The sequence below is a fragment of the Eretmochelys imbricata genome, chromosome 24 (assembly GCF_965152235.1).
Source record: "Eretmochelys imbricata isolate rEreImb1 chromosome 24, rEreImb1.hap1, whole genome shotgun sequence".
Classification (NCBI taxonomy): domain Eukaryota; kingdom Metazoa; phylum Chordata; order Testudines; family Cheloniidae; genus Eretmochelys; species Eretmochelys imbricata.
This window is the reverse complement of record NC_135595.1, coordinates 11910735-11928528: the sequence shown is the minus strand read 5'-3', so window position 1 is coordinate 11928528 and position 17794 is coordinate 11910735. Positions and strand designations below refer to the sequence as shown.

The window sequence follows — 17794 nt, the reverse complement described above, 5'->3', positions numbered from 1 at the left end:
GCTCAGCGAGTCCAGCTGAGCCGGACCCCTGGGAGAGACATAACACACCTCCCCCAGCATTCCCAGTGACACTCAAACAGCCAGATTTATCCAAAACAGGCAGATTTATCAGTCAGCTGGAACACAGCAGTGGTAGCCCAGAGGTCAGCACAGAGACAGGAAGACATTCTGGTCAGCCCAGAGCCCAGCCATGCTGTAGTGAAGCCCATGTTCAGGCTGTGTTTGTATCTGCCTGGCCTCCTCAGTCAGTTCCAGGTGAGAGAGCTCCCAGCTTCCTCCAGGAGCCAGCACTTATCTCCCCACCTCACACCTTCCAGTCATTTGTTCTTCCGCTGACCTCTTTGCTCAGCTTCCCTGTGGAGAGGTGGGGAAATTCCTTGACCTTGAGTCATTGAAGCTTGCATTGTCTCACTGGTCTCCTTGTTGATCTGGGTCAGTTTCAGCCATTCCACCCAGCCTGCCCTGAGAGAAAACTTTGTCCTTCTCCCTCCCCCCCGCCCCCCACTGAGTAGCCATGCCAAATATAGGGGAAACTGAGGCACACACAGTGTTCATACAAATAATTCTCATTTTGTCACACTTCCATTCTGCCTCCCTAACCCACACTGTAGATTCAGTTGGATACAGGAGTCTTCATTTCTTGTCCTGAGCTGCTGTGTCATCTTGCTGTTAAATAGCCACCATGTTGTGTCCCAGAGGTGGCTGTGTTTTTGTGCTGGGCAACATAACTCTTCTGTATAGGACAGAATATCACTGGGGAAGGGGAGGTGAAATACTGGCCCCATCTCGCAGCACCGTGCTGGGGTTGGCACTGTGAGCCTAGGGAAGGCAAGAGATTCAGCTCCTTGGGATGCTGAAATGGCCTGTACAGCTCATAAATCCAAGCCCTGGTCTGCTGCTAGGCTGGGAGTGCCTGAGGACGTCCTTCCCTGCACTCCTGCCTGTACTGCTTTGTGCCTTCACAGGTGAGCAATGGGACGCTGAGGATCACCAGCGTGGAGCGGGCCAGCGCTGGCATCTACACGTGCCACGCCTCCAGTAAGGAGGGCTCTGTCACCCACACCACCCAGCTGCTTGTTCAAGGTAAGGGGAGAGGGCTATCTCTGGGGTTCTGATTGATCTGGGGCGATCTCCGTAGTCAGTGAGGTCCTGTCATCTGGGCACCTCTTACCTTCCACTGAAGAGGCCAGCCTGTCAGACCAAGAGCTGGGTGCAGGTGCGTGTGCGTGTGCGTACACACCCGGCACACGCAGTGAGATGTGGGAGTCTGGGCCTCTCTCATGACCCAAAGAAGGATCTTGCAGGGGTAGTCCTCTCCCTCAGGCCGTGTTAGCCCCCCACATCCCCTGCAGCCAGACCTTGCTCACTCCTCTTTCCAAGTCTCTGCAGAGGAATTGAAGCCTCTCTGGGAATCTGTTCTCCATGTCCCATTGGTCCAGTCAGCGCTTCCCCTCCTCAGAGTGAGCTGTCGCCCCCTTCTGCCCAGAGCCTCACTCTGTGCCCTGTGTGCGCCAGGGCCGCCGGTCATCGTGGTGCCGCCACAGAACATCACGGTCAACATCACCCAGGATGCCTTCCTGGCATGCCAAGCCGAGGCCTACCCTGGCAACCTCACCTACAGCTGGTTCCAGGGCAGCAGCAACGTCTATCACCTCAGGTACACAGCGCCAGGAGCCGAAGGGGTGGCACAGGGGCAGCGGGCAGGGGCAGAATGGCCTCTTGTGGGGATGGGCAGGAGCTTCGTCAGGGAACTGGAGACTCCACATCCACGCACACATCCATACCTGTGCATTCACTGACACGCACCTGCGCACTCACACACTGCCGCGCACTCACACTGCACACACCCATTGCATTCACACTGCTGTATGCACACACACCTATGCACTCACTGACACACGCCCATGCACTCCTACACTGCCACGTGTGCACACACGTGCACTCACACGCTACCACATTCACACACATGTGCACTCACACACTGCTGCACGCACAGACACCCATACACTCAATGGCACACACCCGGTCACTCTCACACTGCCACAGAAGCACATACCTCATAGATGTTAAGGTCAGAAGGGACCAACATGATCATCTAGACTGCACATTGCAGGCCACCAGTGCTTAATTTGTAATGAAAGAGTTCCCGGGACTCAAGCAATTTTTTTACATTCATTAACTGATGTAGCAAGCCTAGCGGTGCCGGGGCTATGAACTGCCCAGCCTAGCGGGGCCGGGGCTCAGCCCTGGCACAAATTATGCACTGCAGGCCACAGAACCTCGCCCACTCACTCCTGCAATAGACCCAGAACCTCTGGCTGAGTTACTGACTTCCTCAAATCATGGTTTAAAGGCTTCAAGTTACAAAGAATCCACCATTTACACTAGTTTAAACCTGCAAGTGACCTGTGTCCCAAGATGCAGAGGAAAGTGAAAAACCTCCAGAGTTTCTGCTAATCTAACCTGGGGGAAAATTCCTTTCCGACCCCAAATATGGTGATCGGTTAGACCCTGAGCATGTGGGCAAGACCCTCCAGCCAGACACCTGGGAAACAATTCTCCATAGTAACTCAGAGTCCTTCCCATTTACAATCCCATCTCCAGCCACTGGAGATATTTGCTGCAGTCGCAGATCGGCTACATGCCAGTCCCATCACACCATCCCCTCCAGAAACTTCTCAAGCTCAGGCTTGAAGCAAGGTAGGTTGTTTGTCCCCACTGCTCCCCTTGGGAGGCTGTTCCAGAACTTCACTCCTCTGACTGTTCGAAACCTTTGTCTAATTTCAAGCCTAAACTTGTTGATGCCGCACACACACATCCATGCACTTACTGACCCACACCTGTGCACTCATATGCTGCTCCCCCCCCCCCCACACACACACCCATGCACCCAGTGACCCACACCTGAACTCCCCTCAGATACGCACACTTTGGCACGTGCACACACACACCATACACACACTCATGCACTGATTCATAGAGAAGTGTATACACCACGAGATATACACCTGTACACACACACACACTGACAGGTGTCGGTCGGTCCTCCGAGCCCCTAGGGGCGATGGAGAGCAATGGTCTCCCTGGCAGGCCTCGGCCCCACCTCCCAGGCGTTGGGGAATTAGCGGGAAGGTGTGCCAGCCGGAGTCAGCAGGGGCAGGGGCGCGCCGTGCCTCGGGCAGGGGAGCGCCGGCCGGAGTCAGCAGCGCGCCCAACTCCGCTGCGTTCCAGCCCAGGACCCTGACAGTGGTGGGAGGCGAAGGTCCCGCCGCTGGGTCAGCGGGGCAATCCGCACCCGCTGACCAAACACACCCACCCCACGGTGTAGTTGGGCCCCTGGGCTACTTCCTACCCGGTCTCTCTCAGGCGGGTTGCTCCGGTCCCTCCATCTCCTCCGGGTATTCCGCTGCGGGCAGTTCCGGATCCTCCATCTCCTCTGGATAATCTGCTGCGGGCAGCTCCGGTTCCTCTGGGTATTCCGCTGCGGGCCACCCCCGCTCCCCCTCGGTACCGGACTCACGCTGGCCCAGGCTGCAGTCAGGCCCCTCCAGGTCCTCTGGGTATTCAGCGGCTGGCAGCCGTGGTTGCCACAGGCCTTCCCCCCGGTCAGGCTCCTCCTTGCCCAGGGCTTCGCCTGGGTCAGCAGCAGGATCACAAGGGAGCAGCCTGTGTCTGTCTTCCTCGCTGGGCAGAGGGCCCCGCCCTTTGTACTTCCTGTCCCACCCTTCCCCTTCTGGGGATTGGCGGAAGCTTGGCCTGGCCCCGCCCACTCAGGCTCAGAGGGGGGCTCTTTACCCTCTGGTTCGGAGGGGAGCCACCCTGGCTCCCTACACACACACATACGCAACACAATGGCAGAGGTGCTGCTGCACATGCACACACGGAATGTTGTGGAGACATATGCATGCAAGCACACACCTGAAGAGACGTGCGCACACAGATGTATAGTTGCTGACACACAACAACGGCATTGGATACACACCAAGAGATGCAGGCGTGCACACAGGCCTACAGCAAGGGAGATGCTCAGAGTCCCTAAGCACACAGATACGTGCAAGAATGTGTGTGCACACGGATACCAGCCCACGGAAAGCTGTGTGGCGAGGCTGATGCACACAGGCAGTGTGGTGCTGGTGACAGGAGCGGTGACCCCAGCTGGGTCCCTGTGATGTGTCAGTGATGGTGGGAGTGTGGGGACTCCCTGTTAGGCCTGGTGGTGCTGAAAAGGGGACTCAGATCCTCTGGTGGCTGGCAGCTCAGACATGGGTGGTGATGCATGGCCTGTGATGCTGACAGTGCTGGCAGCACATGGAGCCCGGGGCTGGAGCAGAGTAGAGGGAGGAGATCGGGGCAGGGACCCCCCGCAGCACCGTCCAGATCATACACACCGGGCAAGGGCTTGCGCAGTTAGTGCTGAGGGGGTGATTTGATTGGCTGGTGGCGGGAGGGTGAAGTGGTGCCGCTGGAGTCATAGGAGTCAGCGGGACAGTCAACAGCGATGAGAGTATGGACAGGGCTGTGATGATGGCAGCTGTAACAGAGTGATGGCAGCCATGGCAGAGCTGTGGGACTGTGGGGAGAGTGGTTGGGTCCCAGTGGCGTGGCCGTGGCTGGACTGTGGGGATTTGGCTAGACAGTGGTGTGGCCTTGGTGATAGTAGCCGGGTCACAGCCGGGTCAGGGCTTTGGAGGAAATGACTGGGTGCTACTGGCAGGACCGTGGGGGCAGCGGGCCGGGCCCTGAGAGCTGGTCTTGGGGGTGCTGCTGAGCCGTTGTGATGTGTTGGGATCAAGTTGCTGTGGATGTGCCCTGAGCCCTGCAGTGGAGACTGCCAGCAGTTTGGGTGCTGACTCGTTGAGACAGCTCCTGCTGGGCTGCTGACTCTGCCCCCTCCTTTCCTTCCAGCCACCTGCAGTCTCGTGTTCGTGTCCTGGTGGACGGGAGCCTTTTGCTCCAGAAAACGACCCCAGACGACTCTGGCAGATACACCTGTGTTCCTAGCAATGGACTGTGGAAACCACCCTCTGCCTCGGCCTTCCTCACAGTGCTGTGTAAGGCCCCACTGCCCCTGCCCTCCCTGTACTGTGTAAGGGCCACCCCGTCCCACACTGCCCTCTCTCAGGGACCCTACCATACCCCACATCCTGGCTCCTGAGCTGAGCCCTGGTGGCCCAACTTGTTTGACGGGAGTAGGGAATCGCCTCTGGCCTGTGGCCTCCCCCTTTGTGGCCTGAAACCTGGGAGAGAAAGGCCCATCCCCTGCCATGGTCCTTGGCTGACCTCCCCATCCGCCTGCCCTGATTTGGGGTGTGCCTGCCTCCCACCTGGCCCAGGTCTCTGAGCTGAGGAGCCCATGTGACCATGGCCCAGACGCACCCAGGGGAGCAGTGCTGAATTGCCAGGATCTGGGCTCCCTCCATGGGTAGATCCCAGGGTGTCCCTAGCTTTCCGAGGGCTTTGCCTTGGAGAAGCCCATCGGATAGAGAAGGCACCGTCCCTAGTGCTGCTGCCACCTGGGCTCATCTCTGCCTTGTGGGCCGGCAGCATATTGTGCATATGGCCGCCACACCCCATTCCGCAGCCCCTTCACTGCGGGTCAGGGAGCTCACCCAGGCCTTGACCACATCCTGCCTGTTGGTGCCTTGCAGATCCAGCCCAGGTGACGACCATGCCACCGGAGACCCTCTTGCCCATGGGGATGCAGGGCATGATCCAGTGCCCCGCCAAGGCCAATCCGCCTCTTCTCTCCATCAGCTGGACCAAGGATGGGCATCCCCTGGAGCTTGATAAGGTACTGACTACACTAGGCCTCCCTGGAAACTCAGCCTCTGCCACACACCTGCTGACAGGGGGCCGCATTCTGACCTATCTCTCCCTCTGCAGTTCCCTGGCTGGTCCATGGCACCCGACGGCTCCATTGTCATCGCCACGGGGAACGACGACGCCTTGGGGCTTTACACCTGCACCCCCTACAACAGCTATGGCACAGCTGGTGCCTCAGCACCCACCCGCGTCTTGCTCAAGGTGAGAGAGGGGGGCAGCCTGCCCTCCACACTGGCTGAGCAGGGGCATGGCTGGGAAGCCCTTTCCTGGTGCCCTCATGCAGCCATGCAACCAGGTGTATTAATTTTGGTGTAACAAGTGGGCCCAGAGAGTCAAGGTGTGAACGTGGCCCAGTCATTGTATAGCATTAAACAGTCAAACATGGTCGGGGCTTTTGAGTGCAGAGAGTTTTTAGGTGGTATTAAAGATAGTGATAACTGACCTTGTTGGGGGAAGGAAAAGAAGTTAGATGAGATGGGCTGGAGCTGTTGCTGCTGCTCTTAAAGTCTGATTCTTCTTCCTGTAAGACAAAACAAGGCAAGCGCACAAGAGGGGCAAGAAAAGACGAGCAAAGATAGAAAATGCAGCTTCTGTCTCTGGTGCTGACTCTCACTTGCAACCTCACTGCTGGAGAAACGCAGGCCCAGCCCATGGTCTGATCAGCTACTCCAAGCCCTGGCAAACTTGTACCAAGCCATTGCTTTTAGCTGCCTCTCTGGTCATGGGCTTAGAGCAGCGTTGCAAAAAATGCCATTGTCTTGGTTGGCTGAACCAGACTCTTGTTAGAAGGTGAAAGAGAGTGTGGGCTTATCTATATGAACACTTAAGTTTTTCTAAGTTGTTGTCCCTATGGGTGCTCCATGTGAGGATACGCATGCCCATAAATTCTCGATCAGAGGTTTTTCTGCTACTAGTGCCCGGTGCACCCTCCTCCCCGAGAAAGGGACTCTAGAAGGCAGCAGATGTTTGACCAACAGCCCTGGTGAGACCACCCATGAGGTCTAGTACCTTTCCCTTATGCCCCTCCACAGTGGGTTTTTTGGAAACCCTCGGCTTCTTTTGGGGACCAAGTCTACAGGGTACCTCACGCACAAGAGGTCCTACCAGAGTCTCTTCTGCCAACAACTGGGGAGCCTCCTTACTCAAGAGGAGGCATCAGTGCATTAAGAGTTGAGAATAGATGGGGAGGTGCCACCATCCTCTTTCTTCCCAGTAAGGCGACTCCCCCCACTGCCATCCAACGCAGATGACTTCAGGGCCTTTCAGGGCTTGATGAAACGCACAGCAGAGGCTTTGCAGAATCCCTTGGAGGAAATCCAGGAACAGCAGCACTCCCTGGTGGACATCACCCACGCCTCTACCCAGGGCAAGGTAGCCTTACCTATTAATGAGATCCTCCTCTTGCCAGCCCACTCAGCGTGGCAGACTTTAGCCAGCATCCCATCCACCTGTAAGAGTGCCGATAAAATGTATTGTGTCCAGCCAAGGGCCCAGAGTACTTGTTTACTCATGCCACGCCCAACTCCCTGGTCATCAGTGCTGCCAACAAAAGGAGTAGGCAACATTGTTTCAAGGCAACAACATCTGACAAGGAACTCAAGTGTCTGGACCTTCTAGGACAAAAGAGCCACAGTTCTGAGGCGCTTGCTCCCAAGCCCTGATGGTGAATGTGACTTTACCAGCTAGAGTAAATTTTCACACTAAATTGAGTTTTTGCCTTAGGACAAGACAGAGCTGTTTCATGCTCTTATTACAAAGGGCCAGACAACAGCCAAAGCCCTCCTGCGGCCTCCCTGGACATGGCGGATATGGCCTCTTTTTAATGGCTACTGCCAAAGTCGTGTGTCAGGCCTCCTGGCTACAATCCTCCAGCTTGCCCAGGGAAGTGCAAAATACTGTGGAGGACTTGCCATTTGAAGAGCCTAAACTCTTCAGTGGCACTACAGATGGCTCTCTTCGCCCATTCAAGGGTTCCAGGGTGACGTTGCACGCTCTTGGTATCCAGCTACAAGGAGGAAATACAGCAAGTCTCAGACAGCACAACGCTGCCCAAGAGAACTGCTGAGCCACCCGGAAAGAGGTTTAGGCCATACAAGAAAGGCCCATCCTCCACTGTCACCTCTCAGGTGGCTGCCTCATCCAAACAACCATTTTGACACCTTGGTTGAGGCCCACAAACCCTCCCTATTGGATCTTCAGCTACATCATTCCATTCACCAACTCTTTGTAGACCGTCTTGCCCATGTCTTCCCTTCTTCCCAAAGCCCTGGCTGGGATGATTTATTTGGGGTTGGTCCTGCTTTGAGCAGGGGGTTGGACTAGATGGCCTCCTGAGGTCTCTTCCAACCCAGTCTACGATTCTTGGGAGCGTAGCACCTCAGACAAATGGGTACTGGCAGTAATCTTGACTGGCTATTCCATCTAGCTCAGCTCCATCCCACCCCCCTGTTCATATTCAGGAACCCCACTCAGGAGGGGCTCCTTAAAGCAGGAGGTAGAATCCATTCCTCCAGACTTCATCATTAAGGGTTTCTTCTCCTGGTACTTCCTGGTCCCAAAGGAAAAAGGAGGGTGGAGACCGATTGCAGACCTTCCATCTCTAAACACTTTGATTCACATGCAGCACGTCTGGATGGCCACCCTAGCGGCCATCATTCTGTTGTTAGATCTTCATCACCCTTGACTTCCAGGATGCTTATTTCCGTGTAGCCATATACCCAGCACCATGGTGTTTCCTCAGGTTTGTAGTGGGCACTGACCATCACCAGTACTGTGCCATGCCTTTTGGCCTATCTGCTGCCCTGAGGGGAAAGTCCCCTCCAGCATTAAAAAAGTCCCCTGCATCATCACAGCCCACCTTTGGCATCTGGGAACAGTAACTTTTCCATGTCTGGATGACTAGCTCTTCAAAGGCCATCCTTCTCTCAAAGGTCAGTCCACCACCAAGAGGGACCTAGCTCTGTTCCACTCCTCAGGCCTTCACTTCAGTGTAGAGAAATCAACCCTATGCAATGCATAGACTTTATCAGGGCCACCATGGACTCTGGCAGCTAAAACATACCTGCCTGTGGATAGGTTCACCTCGATGTCTCACCTGATTTCTGCATGACAGCAGAGCCCACAAACCATGGTGTGGGCTTGTCTTTAGCTCCTGGGATGCATGGCATCCTGCACTTTCATAACCCCCCATGCAAGCCTGGCTTAGGACAGCCTACACCCAGTAAGCACAAGCTCTCCAGGGAGGCATCAGTCCCTTGGATGGCACCTGACTCCCTCAGTTGATAGAAGGACCCTCAAAGAGTCTGCGTGGGAACCTCCCTCACATCCACCTCTCACACGTCATCCCCACGGACGCCTCTCTTCTAGGCTGGGGCGCTCACTGACAGAATCATACAGTGCAAGGCAGATGGACTCCTTGAGAGTTGTCACTACATATCAACGTCTTCAAACTTCAAGCCACCTGTGATGCCTGCCTTTGTTTCCTACCTTATGTGGGGCCAGTCAATCAGAGTGAGGTTGGACAACGACGCGGCCACATACTATATAAACTTCCAAGGAGAAGCAAAATGCCAATTCTTATGCGAAGGGTCATTGAGACTATGGAACTGGTGCATACCCCAGTGCATAGATATCTCCATGGTCTATTTGCCGGGATCACAGAACACCATTGCACATTAGCTGAGCAGAATTTTCCATCAAGACCATGAGTGGGAGCTGACCAATGTATTCTTCGAGTAATTGCTCATGTCTATTCCACAATAGGTGTGCGTACTTGCCACGTGCACCGGTGCTGGAAGTTTTTCCCCTAGCAGTATCCATGGGGGGAGCACCCCCCCACTGCGCATGCCTGGCGCAGTATAAGGAGGGCTGCGCTCCCCCCACCCTCAGTTCCTTCTTGCCGCCAGTGAAGGTGCATCGGAACTGCTCGGCTCCAGCTTTGCTGCAGCTCGTCCCCAGAACTCTTCGTTTGTCCCCAGAACTCCCATTCCAAGTCTCTGCCAAGGCACCGTAGCCCGGGCGTCGATCGCTGGCGTCTCACCGACGCGGGTCCACCCATTGAGGCCATTCGTGGAGCAGCTACTACCATTGGTGCCTCTCCTCCGAGTCGAGATTGCAGTCCTGTGGCCGACATAGGTCCCGGCACCGCTGATACTCCCGGTCCAGAGGCAGCAGTGGATCATACGCCAGGCCAGCCTCCCCTCACAGCCACCCGTCTACAGACCAAGCTAGCCAGCCGGCCCCGCCAGTGCCTCAGCAAGCGCAATGGCACCAAGCGTCGTGGCTGGCCCAGTGGTACCAGTGGGCACCGTGGCCTCCGGCGCAGCCCCCAGTGGGGGCTCGCTCAGTGGCCGGGGCCTTGGAAGCAACGTTGGCGTCCATCTTTCGACCGCCAGAAAAAAGGTCTGGGGGACCTGTGTCCTCAGTACCGTGCCCTGAGTCCAACCAGGTGGTGGATCCTCCAGTGCCGGACGACACCCAAAGCACCGCACCAGCCTCACCTTGTCCAGAGGAACTGATTGTGGCCCTGCCCCCTTCGTCCCGCAGGAGGACATCCGGGCCCACCAAGACCTCCTAAAAGGGATGGCAGCGAGCCTCCAACTCCAGGTTGAGGAGATGGAAGAGCCCTCAGACTCTCTGTTCAATGTGCTGTCCCCTTCAGCACTGGGCGGGGTGGCAAGAATTTCAAATGCCCTGTGGCAAATACCAGCCTCGTTGGCCCCCATCTCTAAAAAGGTGGCGCACAAGTACTTTGTACCCACGAAGGGACACGAGTATCTGTATACCCACCCGGCGCCCCGCTCCTTGGTTGTCGAGTCAGTCAACCACAGGGAGCGGCAGGGGAATCCCTCCCCAACTTTGAGGACTCTCTCCAGGAGCACGATAAGAAGGATTTTAAGGCGCTCATGGAGGAAGGGGCGGTGGCCGTCGCAAGGGCATCCCTGCGGGCCGCTTCAGATGCAGCGGACATGGCCGCACAGTCCATGGCCTCGGCGGTGTCCATGAGACGAGCGTCATGGCTTCTGCTCTCTGGGCTCTCCAGTGAAGCGCAGTCATCCATGCAGGATCTCCCTTTCGACGGGAAGGCTCTGTTTGCTGAGGAAAAAGACACAAGGCTGCATGACATGAAAGACTCCCGCACGACCCTCCAGACCTCTGTGTCCCTCCTCCGGCAAAACCCAAGTTCAAGCCGCAGCAGGCTCCTGCCCAGGCCGCCTTCCTGAAGTACGAGGCCACCCACAAAAAGCATCGGGACTATAGAAAGTGCCTGCAATGACAATCCCGGCCTGCTCCCCAGCCTGGGTCTTCTAAGGGCAGGCAGGCGGGCAAAAGGCATTTTTGACGGAAGCTCGGGGGTACCCCACCAGTTCTCAGCAGGGACCTACTCCCAATAAAGCTCCTTTTCTCCAATCGGTTGTGTGCTTTCCTCCCAGAATGGTCGCGGCTCACCTCGGACCGATGGGTCCTCAGCACCATCTCCTGAGGTTACACCCTTCAGTTTACCTCCTCCCCACCCAACCACCCTCTGCCCCCGTCCCTCCTGGGGGATCCCTCTCACGAGGCTCTGCAGGAAGTGAGGCGGCTTCTGGACCTAGGAGCTATAGAGGCGGTGCCCAAGGAGTTCCTGGGCAAGGGGTATTACTCCCGGTATTTCCTTATCCCAAAGGCCAAAGGGGGACTCAGGCCCATCAGGGACCTGCAAGGCCTGAACCACTGCATGGTGAAACTCAAGTTCCACATGGTTTCCCTGGCCTCCATCATCCCCTCCCTGGATCCCGGGGACTGGTACGCTGCCCTCGATCTACAGGACGCGTACTTCCACATCCACATATTTGAGGGGCACAGACGCTTCCTCCGTTTCGTGGTGGGACAGAGTCACTACCAATTCACGGTCCTACTGTTTGGTCTGTCCACTGCCCCCAGGGTCTTTACAAAGTGTATGGCAGTGGTAGCGGCCAACCTCAGACACCAGGGGTCCAAATATTCCCATATCTGGACGACTGGCTAGTCAAAGGCACCTCCTGGTCGCAGGTGAGGGATCATGTGGCACTCCTCCTGTCCACATGTACTGCCCTGGGCCTGTTGATAAGCAGTGCCAAGTCCACGTTAGTCCCGGTCCAATGCATAGAGTTTATTGGGGCGCTACTGGACACAACGTCAGCCAGGGCCTCTCTCCCACCAGACAGGTTCGAGACCCTGAAAGGGCTCATTGACTCGGTCACAAGGTTCCCGGTGGCTTGCCTGCAACTGCTGGGTCACATGTCTGTGTGCACATATGTGGTCCATCATGCCAGACTCAGAATGAGGCCCCTCCTGCTTTGGCTGGCCTCGCAGTTCTTCCAAGCCACGGACAGAATGGACAAAGTCCTCACCGTGCCGAACTTGGTGATCACCTCCCTGTGGTGGTGGTCCACCCCAAACAACATGCTCCAAGGGGTCCAGGGCCCCGTCATTGGAGCTGGAGTCCGAAGCATCGGACCTGGGTTGGGGGGCCCATGTGGGGAATTTTCAGACCCAAGGCCTGTGGTCTCTACAAGACCTACCCCTTCATATAAACGTCAAGAAACTCAGGGCGGTGCGACTGGCGTGCATGGCCTTCTGCTCGCACCTGGAGGGCAAGGTTGTCGGGTCCTCATGGACAGCAAGGCCTCAATGTTCTATATCAACAGGCAAGGCAGGGCCCAATCCTCTGCCACGAAGCCCTCAGTCTGTGGGACTTCCATATAGCCCACGACATCTACCTAAAAGCCTTCCACCTGCTGGGCGCCCGGTTCTGCTCCAGGGGGTGCCTTTACCCTGTCCTGGTCAGGCCAGCTCCTCTACGCCTTTCCCCCGTTCCCTCTGATCAGCAAGGTCCTGGAGAAAATAAAGACTGACAAAGCCAGGGTCCTCCTCATTGGCCCGGCATGGCCCCAGCAGCATTGGTACAGGACCCTCTTGGGGCTGGTGGTAGCTCCGCCATGGCAGTTGCTGCTCCGTCCGGACCTGCTCTCTCAGGACCAAGGCCGCTTCCTCCATCCCAACCTAGCAATGCTTCACCTCGCCGCGTTGCTGCTCAGTGGCTAGGTGGCGAGGAAAGGACATGCTTGAAACAGGTTCAGCGCGTCCTCCTCAAAAGTAGATGGCCCTCCACTTGCCACTCCTATGTGGCGAAGTGGTCTCGGTTTCCGCGATGGCCGCCCCGATCCAGCTTATCCTTGATTATCTCCTCCACCTGAGGGCCCGGGGACTGGCACCCTCATCAGTCAGGGTACACTTGGCGGCCATATCGTCCTTTCATCCCCCGGTGCAAGGGCACACGGTGTTTTCCCATGCTATGACCGGCCAGTTCCTTAAGGGTTTGGACCGTCTCTACCCATATTCCAAGCCCCTGGTTCCACAGTGGGACCTAAACCTGGTGCTGGCTCGTCTCATGGGGGCCCCGTTTGAACCACTGGCCATGTGTTCCTGGTCTCACCTCTCATGGCAGGTTGCCTTCCTGGTAGCATTCACGTTGGCCAGGTGGGTCTTGGAGCTCAGGGCCCAAACCGCCGTATACGGCTTTTCATAAGGACAAGGTCCAGCTTCGCCCACACCCCGCGTTCCTCCCGAAGGTGGTCTCCGCCTACCACATGGGTCAGGACATTTTCTGTCAGTCCTCTGCCCCAAGCCTCACGTGACTAGTGAGGAACGCCATCTCCACACGCTCAACAAGAGGCGAGCTCTGGCTTTCTACTTTGAGCAGACCAAGCCGTTCAGAAAGTCGCAACTGTTCGTCGCCTCGGCTGAGTGCGTGAAGGGTCAGCCATTTCCACTCAGCGGCTTTCTAAGTGGATCACTTTGTGCATCCGTTCCTGTTATGAGCTGGCAGGGGTTCCCCCGCCGCCCATTGTGAGGGCAGACTTGACTTGGGCGCAGGCCTCGTCAGCTGCCTTTTTGGCTCACATCCCCATCCAGGACATTTGTCGGGCCACCACGTGGTCTTCGGTTCACACGTTCACCTCGCACTATGCGATTGTCTCCCAGGCCAGGGATGATGCCGGGTTCAGCAGGGCGGTACTCCATCCCGAGAACTTGTGAACTCCTACCCACCTCCAACAGATATAGCTTGGAATCACCTATTGTGGAATACACATGAGCAATCACTTGAAGAAAAAAGAGAGTTACCTTTTGCGTAACTGCTGTTCTTCGAGATGTTGCTCATGTCTATTCCACATCCCACCCTCCTTCCCCTCTGTCGGAGTTGTCTGGCAAGAAGGAACTGAGGGTGTGGGGAGCACAGCCCTTCTTATACTGCGCCAGGCAGGCGCCGCTCCAGGGGGGGCGGGGGGGTGCTCCCCCCTACGGGTACTGCTAGGGGAAAAACTTCCACCACCAGTACACGTGGCGAGCACGCACACCTATTGTAGAATAGACATGAGCAACACATCTCGAAGAACACCAGTTATGGAAAAGGTAACTGTCTTTTCTTTGGAGAGATCTGCTTTGCCTGGGTTCTTCAACAGAAAGACCTCTTTGCCACAACTTCCAACTGAAAACGCCACTACCTATTCTCAGCAGCGGGGTGGGAGGGGAGACACACGGTCGTGACTCCCTGGGGGATGCACTCCTTGCCTCTTGGCCCTGGGGTCTATTATATGCCTTCCATCCAACTCCACTGATCCACAAAGCCCTGCTTAAATTGAAACAAGAAAGCAGCAATCATTTTCATGGCTCTGGTGTGGCTGAGACGGGTGGTTCCTGACCATGATCCAGCTGGCAAAATATCTGCCTCTGCAATGTCCTCTAATGACAGAACTCCTGACCCAGGAGTTGGGCCCCATAACCCACCCTAACCTATCATCCTTGCCTGACTTCGCAATGGTTCTCGGGCCTAGAACAGGAATCTTCTAGTATAGACAAGTCCTGAGAGATAGGAAAGTGAAGAAGTAAGGTGGGGAAGGAAAAGGGAGGGGGCGACAGCCAAAGGACTTGAAGCTGCTGTGGTCAGGATTCAGGTGGAGGGGGTGATGCCCTTGCTCTGGCCTGCTCTGGTCAGGACCCTTTGGACAGTGAAGGCCCAGTGGAGTCACAGCGACTCCCAGAAGACGGTGGGGGTGGCAGCCACTATGGGAAACCTCGCTCCTGTTGGTCCCAGTTGCTAATTTCATTTGAAGGACCTCAAGAGGGGGTTGGGTGGAATAGCTCATCCCCTCCTAATCCCCAAGACACCCATTCTGGTGCATTGATTTCCGTCCCACACTCCTCTTGTTTACCAGATGTGAACATAACACAGTCCTGGAGTTCCATGTGGAGGCCTTTTTTACTTGTACTAATCCAGCCTGTCTGTCTCCCTCTTGTACCTTTTCCCATCAACACCCATGGTTACAGGTGACTGGGACATTCTTTAACCTTGGATTAAGCTCACTAAGGGGTAGGCCTGCCAGGCCTGTTGTTACAATACCCACCCCATCTGTGCACCCCACAGAGCAAGCTGGGTAGCTGTGCTCAGGCTGGTCTCTTCCCTGCCCTGAGTGCCACTGTGCAGAGCCCTCTGTCTGCTCTGCTCCCTGGACCTGTCAGATTTCTTGCCCATGAGTCCAGGCCAGCACCACCTCCCACTTGAGCTGCTGAGCCCTGACCCCTTTGTCTGTCTGTCTTGCTCCTCCTGCCCCCAGAGTGGGGTGCTGAGCTACCCCAGTGTGTCTGTTCCAGGACCCTCCCGTGTTCACCATGCGCCCCAAGGAGGAGTACTTCCAGGAGGTGGGCCGCGAGCTGGTGATACCATGCACCGCCCAAGGAGACCCCCCACCCACGGTCACATGGGCAAAGGTAGGGGGGCTGCAGCTCTGGGTTCAGATGGCGGGATGGACTGCGGAGACAGTGGCTCCTTGACATCACACCCTCACTTCTCCCAGCCTGTGGTTTGGTGCCGGCTCTGCTGCTGGCCACCCATATGGCAGATTCCCCTTGGCAGTGGGGTGCAGCCTAGAGCTTCAGGGCTCCACAAGCAGGACCCACTGTGGCCCAGGACTCGTCTCAGTGCTGCAGGGGGAGCCAGCCCCACGTGGCCCAGCTGCCCCATGCAGCTCCTGCCTTACAGACACCCCCTGAGAGGCAGAGCCCTGGGGATGGGGGTCATCCACTGAGTTATTCATTCCTCAGGCTCTCCCTGTGAAGAGACTTCCTGTGCCCCAACCCTTCCAGAGCTTGCGGCGGGGTGGGGGTCTCCTTCCGGACAGTCCCCTCCCTCTGAGAAAGCGATGACCCAGGACTCTGGGGCTTTGTTCCTGTTCTGCCGCTGTCTCTCAGTGAGACCTTGGCCCAGTCACTGCCCCCCCTGTGCCTCACCTTTCCCACCTGCCACTGGGGCGGCAGGCTCAAGGCTTTTCGAGATGAATACGGCCCTGGCACCAGTGTGGTGGGAAGCAAGCTCAGCTTGGTCGCTGGCTGGATTACTGCCTAGAGACTCTCCTCAGCCCCCATCTATGCTCATGGCCCCCCTTTTCTCCCCAAGCTGCTCTCCCCCAGCCTGGCGCCACCCTATCTCCCCGCCAGTCTGTGCACGCCTGCCGGCCTGGCCCCCCCTAATCCCTCTCCCGTCTGCACGTGCAGGGCCCAGCCCCCCTCAGATTTGCGCTCACAGCCCTGCCCACTTCAGGCTCTCCCTTGGTTGGTGGACAATGGCACTGGTGGGCTCAGGGACCCGTGGGTGACAGAGGGCTGGGCTGCTGGTGTCAGTGTGGCTGCACCTTTGCTTTGCAGCTGGGAAGCACAGGGCGGAACAGTGCCCAAGTGGACGGGAACAGCAGCCTCGTCTTCCGGCCACTGGTTAAGGAGCAGCACGGGGCCTGGGAGTGCACAGTCAGCAACCAGGTGGCCCAGATCAGCACCACCACCTCCGTCTACGTGCTGGGTGAGTTGGGCCATGCCAACACCACTACCAGCTGACCAGGGTGGGTGGGAGGCCTGACCCAGGACCTTTGGGCTCTGAGGAGGGAGCTGTGTGTGTGTATGTACGGGGGGGATGCATTGGCAGTGTGTCTATGGGGCTCGAGATGGAGGTGGACTACTCTGTGTGGGGGGGGGGTGTGGAGAGGTGGGCAGCTGTGTGTGTATGGAGCTCAGTGTGGGGGTGGGTGGCTGTGTGTGTCGGGGGAATGGGGCTTGGGGTGGGGCTGGGCAGCTGTGGGGGGTGTGTGTATGGGGCTCGGGGTGGAGGTGGGCTGCTGTGTGTCGGGGAGGAATGGGTGTGGGGCTGGGCGGCTGTGTGTCTGTGTATGGGGCTCAGAGTGGGAGTGGGTGATTGCGTGCGGGGGGCTCAGGGTGGGAGTGGGTGTGTGTGGGGGTGTGTGAGTATAACACAGGGTGGGGGTGGGTGGCTTTATGCCTGCCGGGGCAGGGGGTTGCACTGGCTAAGCATGGGAATGCCTGGCGGAGTGTACATGAGACGAACACCCAATCTGCATGTCCCAGACCCCGTATCGCGCTGGAATCCATGTTGGATTCGGCCTGTGCCCAGCTCCATTGGGCACTGCCAGGGACTCCGCAGTGTAAGGCCAGTGTGCCCTGGTGAGCAGCATCCCAGCCGCTCCCGCCAGCACAGCCACTGCCCATTGTGAGCCCACAGATGCAGGTGCCTCCCCTGTGGGCATCCTGTGGATGGCGCCTGCCCATTTCATCTGTGGGGCGGGACATTCGTGCTGGCCAGGTGGCACTCTGCCCCTGGTAGCTCCCAGCCAGAGCCTGAGCCCTGGGAGGGGCAGGGCAGAGATGGCCCCTGACTCACCCCCCACCCTGGCTGTCTCCACCAGGCACCAGTCCTCACGCTGTCACCAAGGTCTTGGTGCTGCCGCTGCTGCTGGCAGCCAACGTCTCCTGGGAGCCAGGGTTCGACGGGGGATACTTCCAGAGGTTCAGCGTCTGGTACACGCCACTGTGAGTCCCATGCCAGGCAGGCTCTCAACTGCCTGGGGTGCCCCCTGTCTACCTGCTGCGGAAGTGGGCTGGCGCG

At 57.3% G+C, this 17794-nt stretch overlaps 1 protein-coding gene across 4 annotated transcripts in view; it reads left to right on the top strand.

Moving 5' to 3' along the window:
- The window catches only part of IGSF9 (immunoglobulin superfamily member 9), a 61868-nt gene that overhangs the window by 21109 nt on the left and 22965 nt on the right, over window positions 1-17794 (top strand). For all 4 annotated transcript variants that reach the window (XR_013348696.1, XM_077841437.1, XM_077841436.1 and 1 more), the window contains 8 exons: window positions 966-1083; window positions 1516-1657; window positions 4906-5051; window positions 5649-5791; window positions 5884-6024; window positions 15496-15612; window positions 16546-16696; window positions 17595-17718. Coding sequence is in view for 3 of the 4 variants with exons in the window: in XM_077841437.1 (XP_077697563.1) it covers window positions 966-1083; window positions 1516-1657; window positions 4906-5051; window positions 5649-5791; window positions 5884-6024; window positions 15496-15612; window positions 16546-16696; window positions 17595-17718 (1082 nt within the window). In the remaining variant the exon portion in view is untranslated. The remainder of the gene's footprint in view (window positions 1-965; window positions 1084-1515; window positions 1658-4905; window positions 5052-5648; window positions 5792-5883; window positions 6025-15495; window positions 15613-16545; window positions 16697-17594; window positions 17719-17794) is intronic.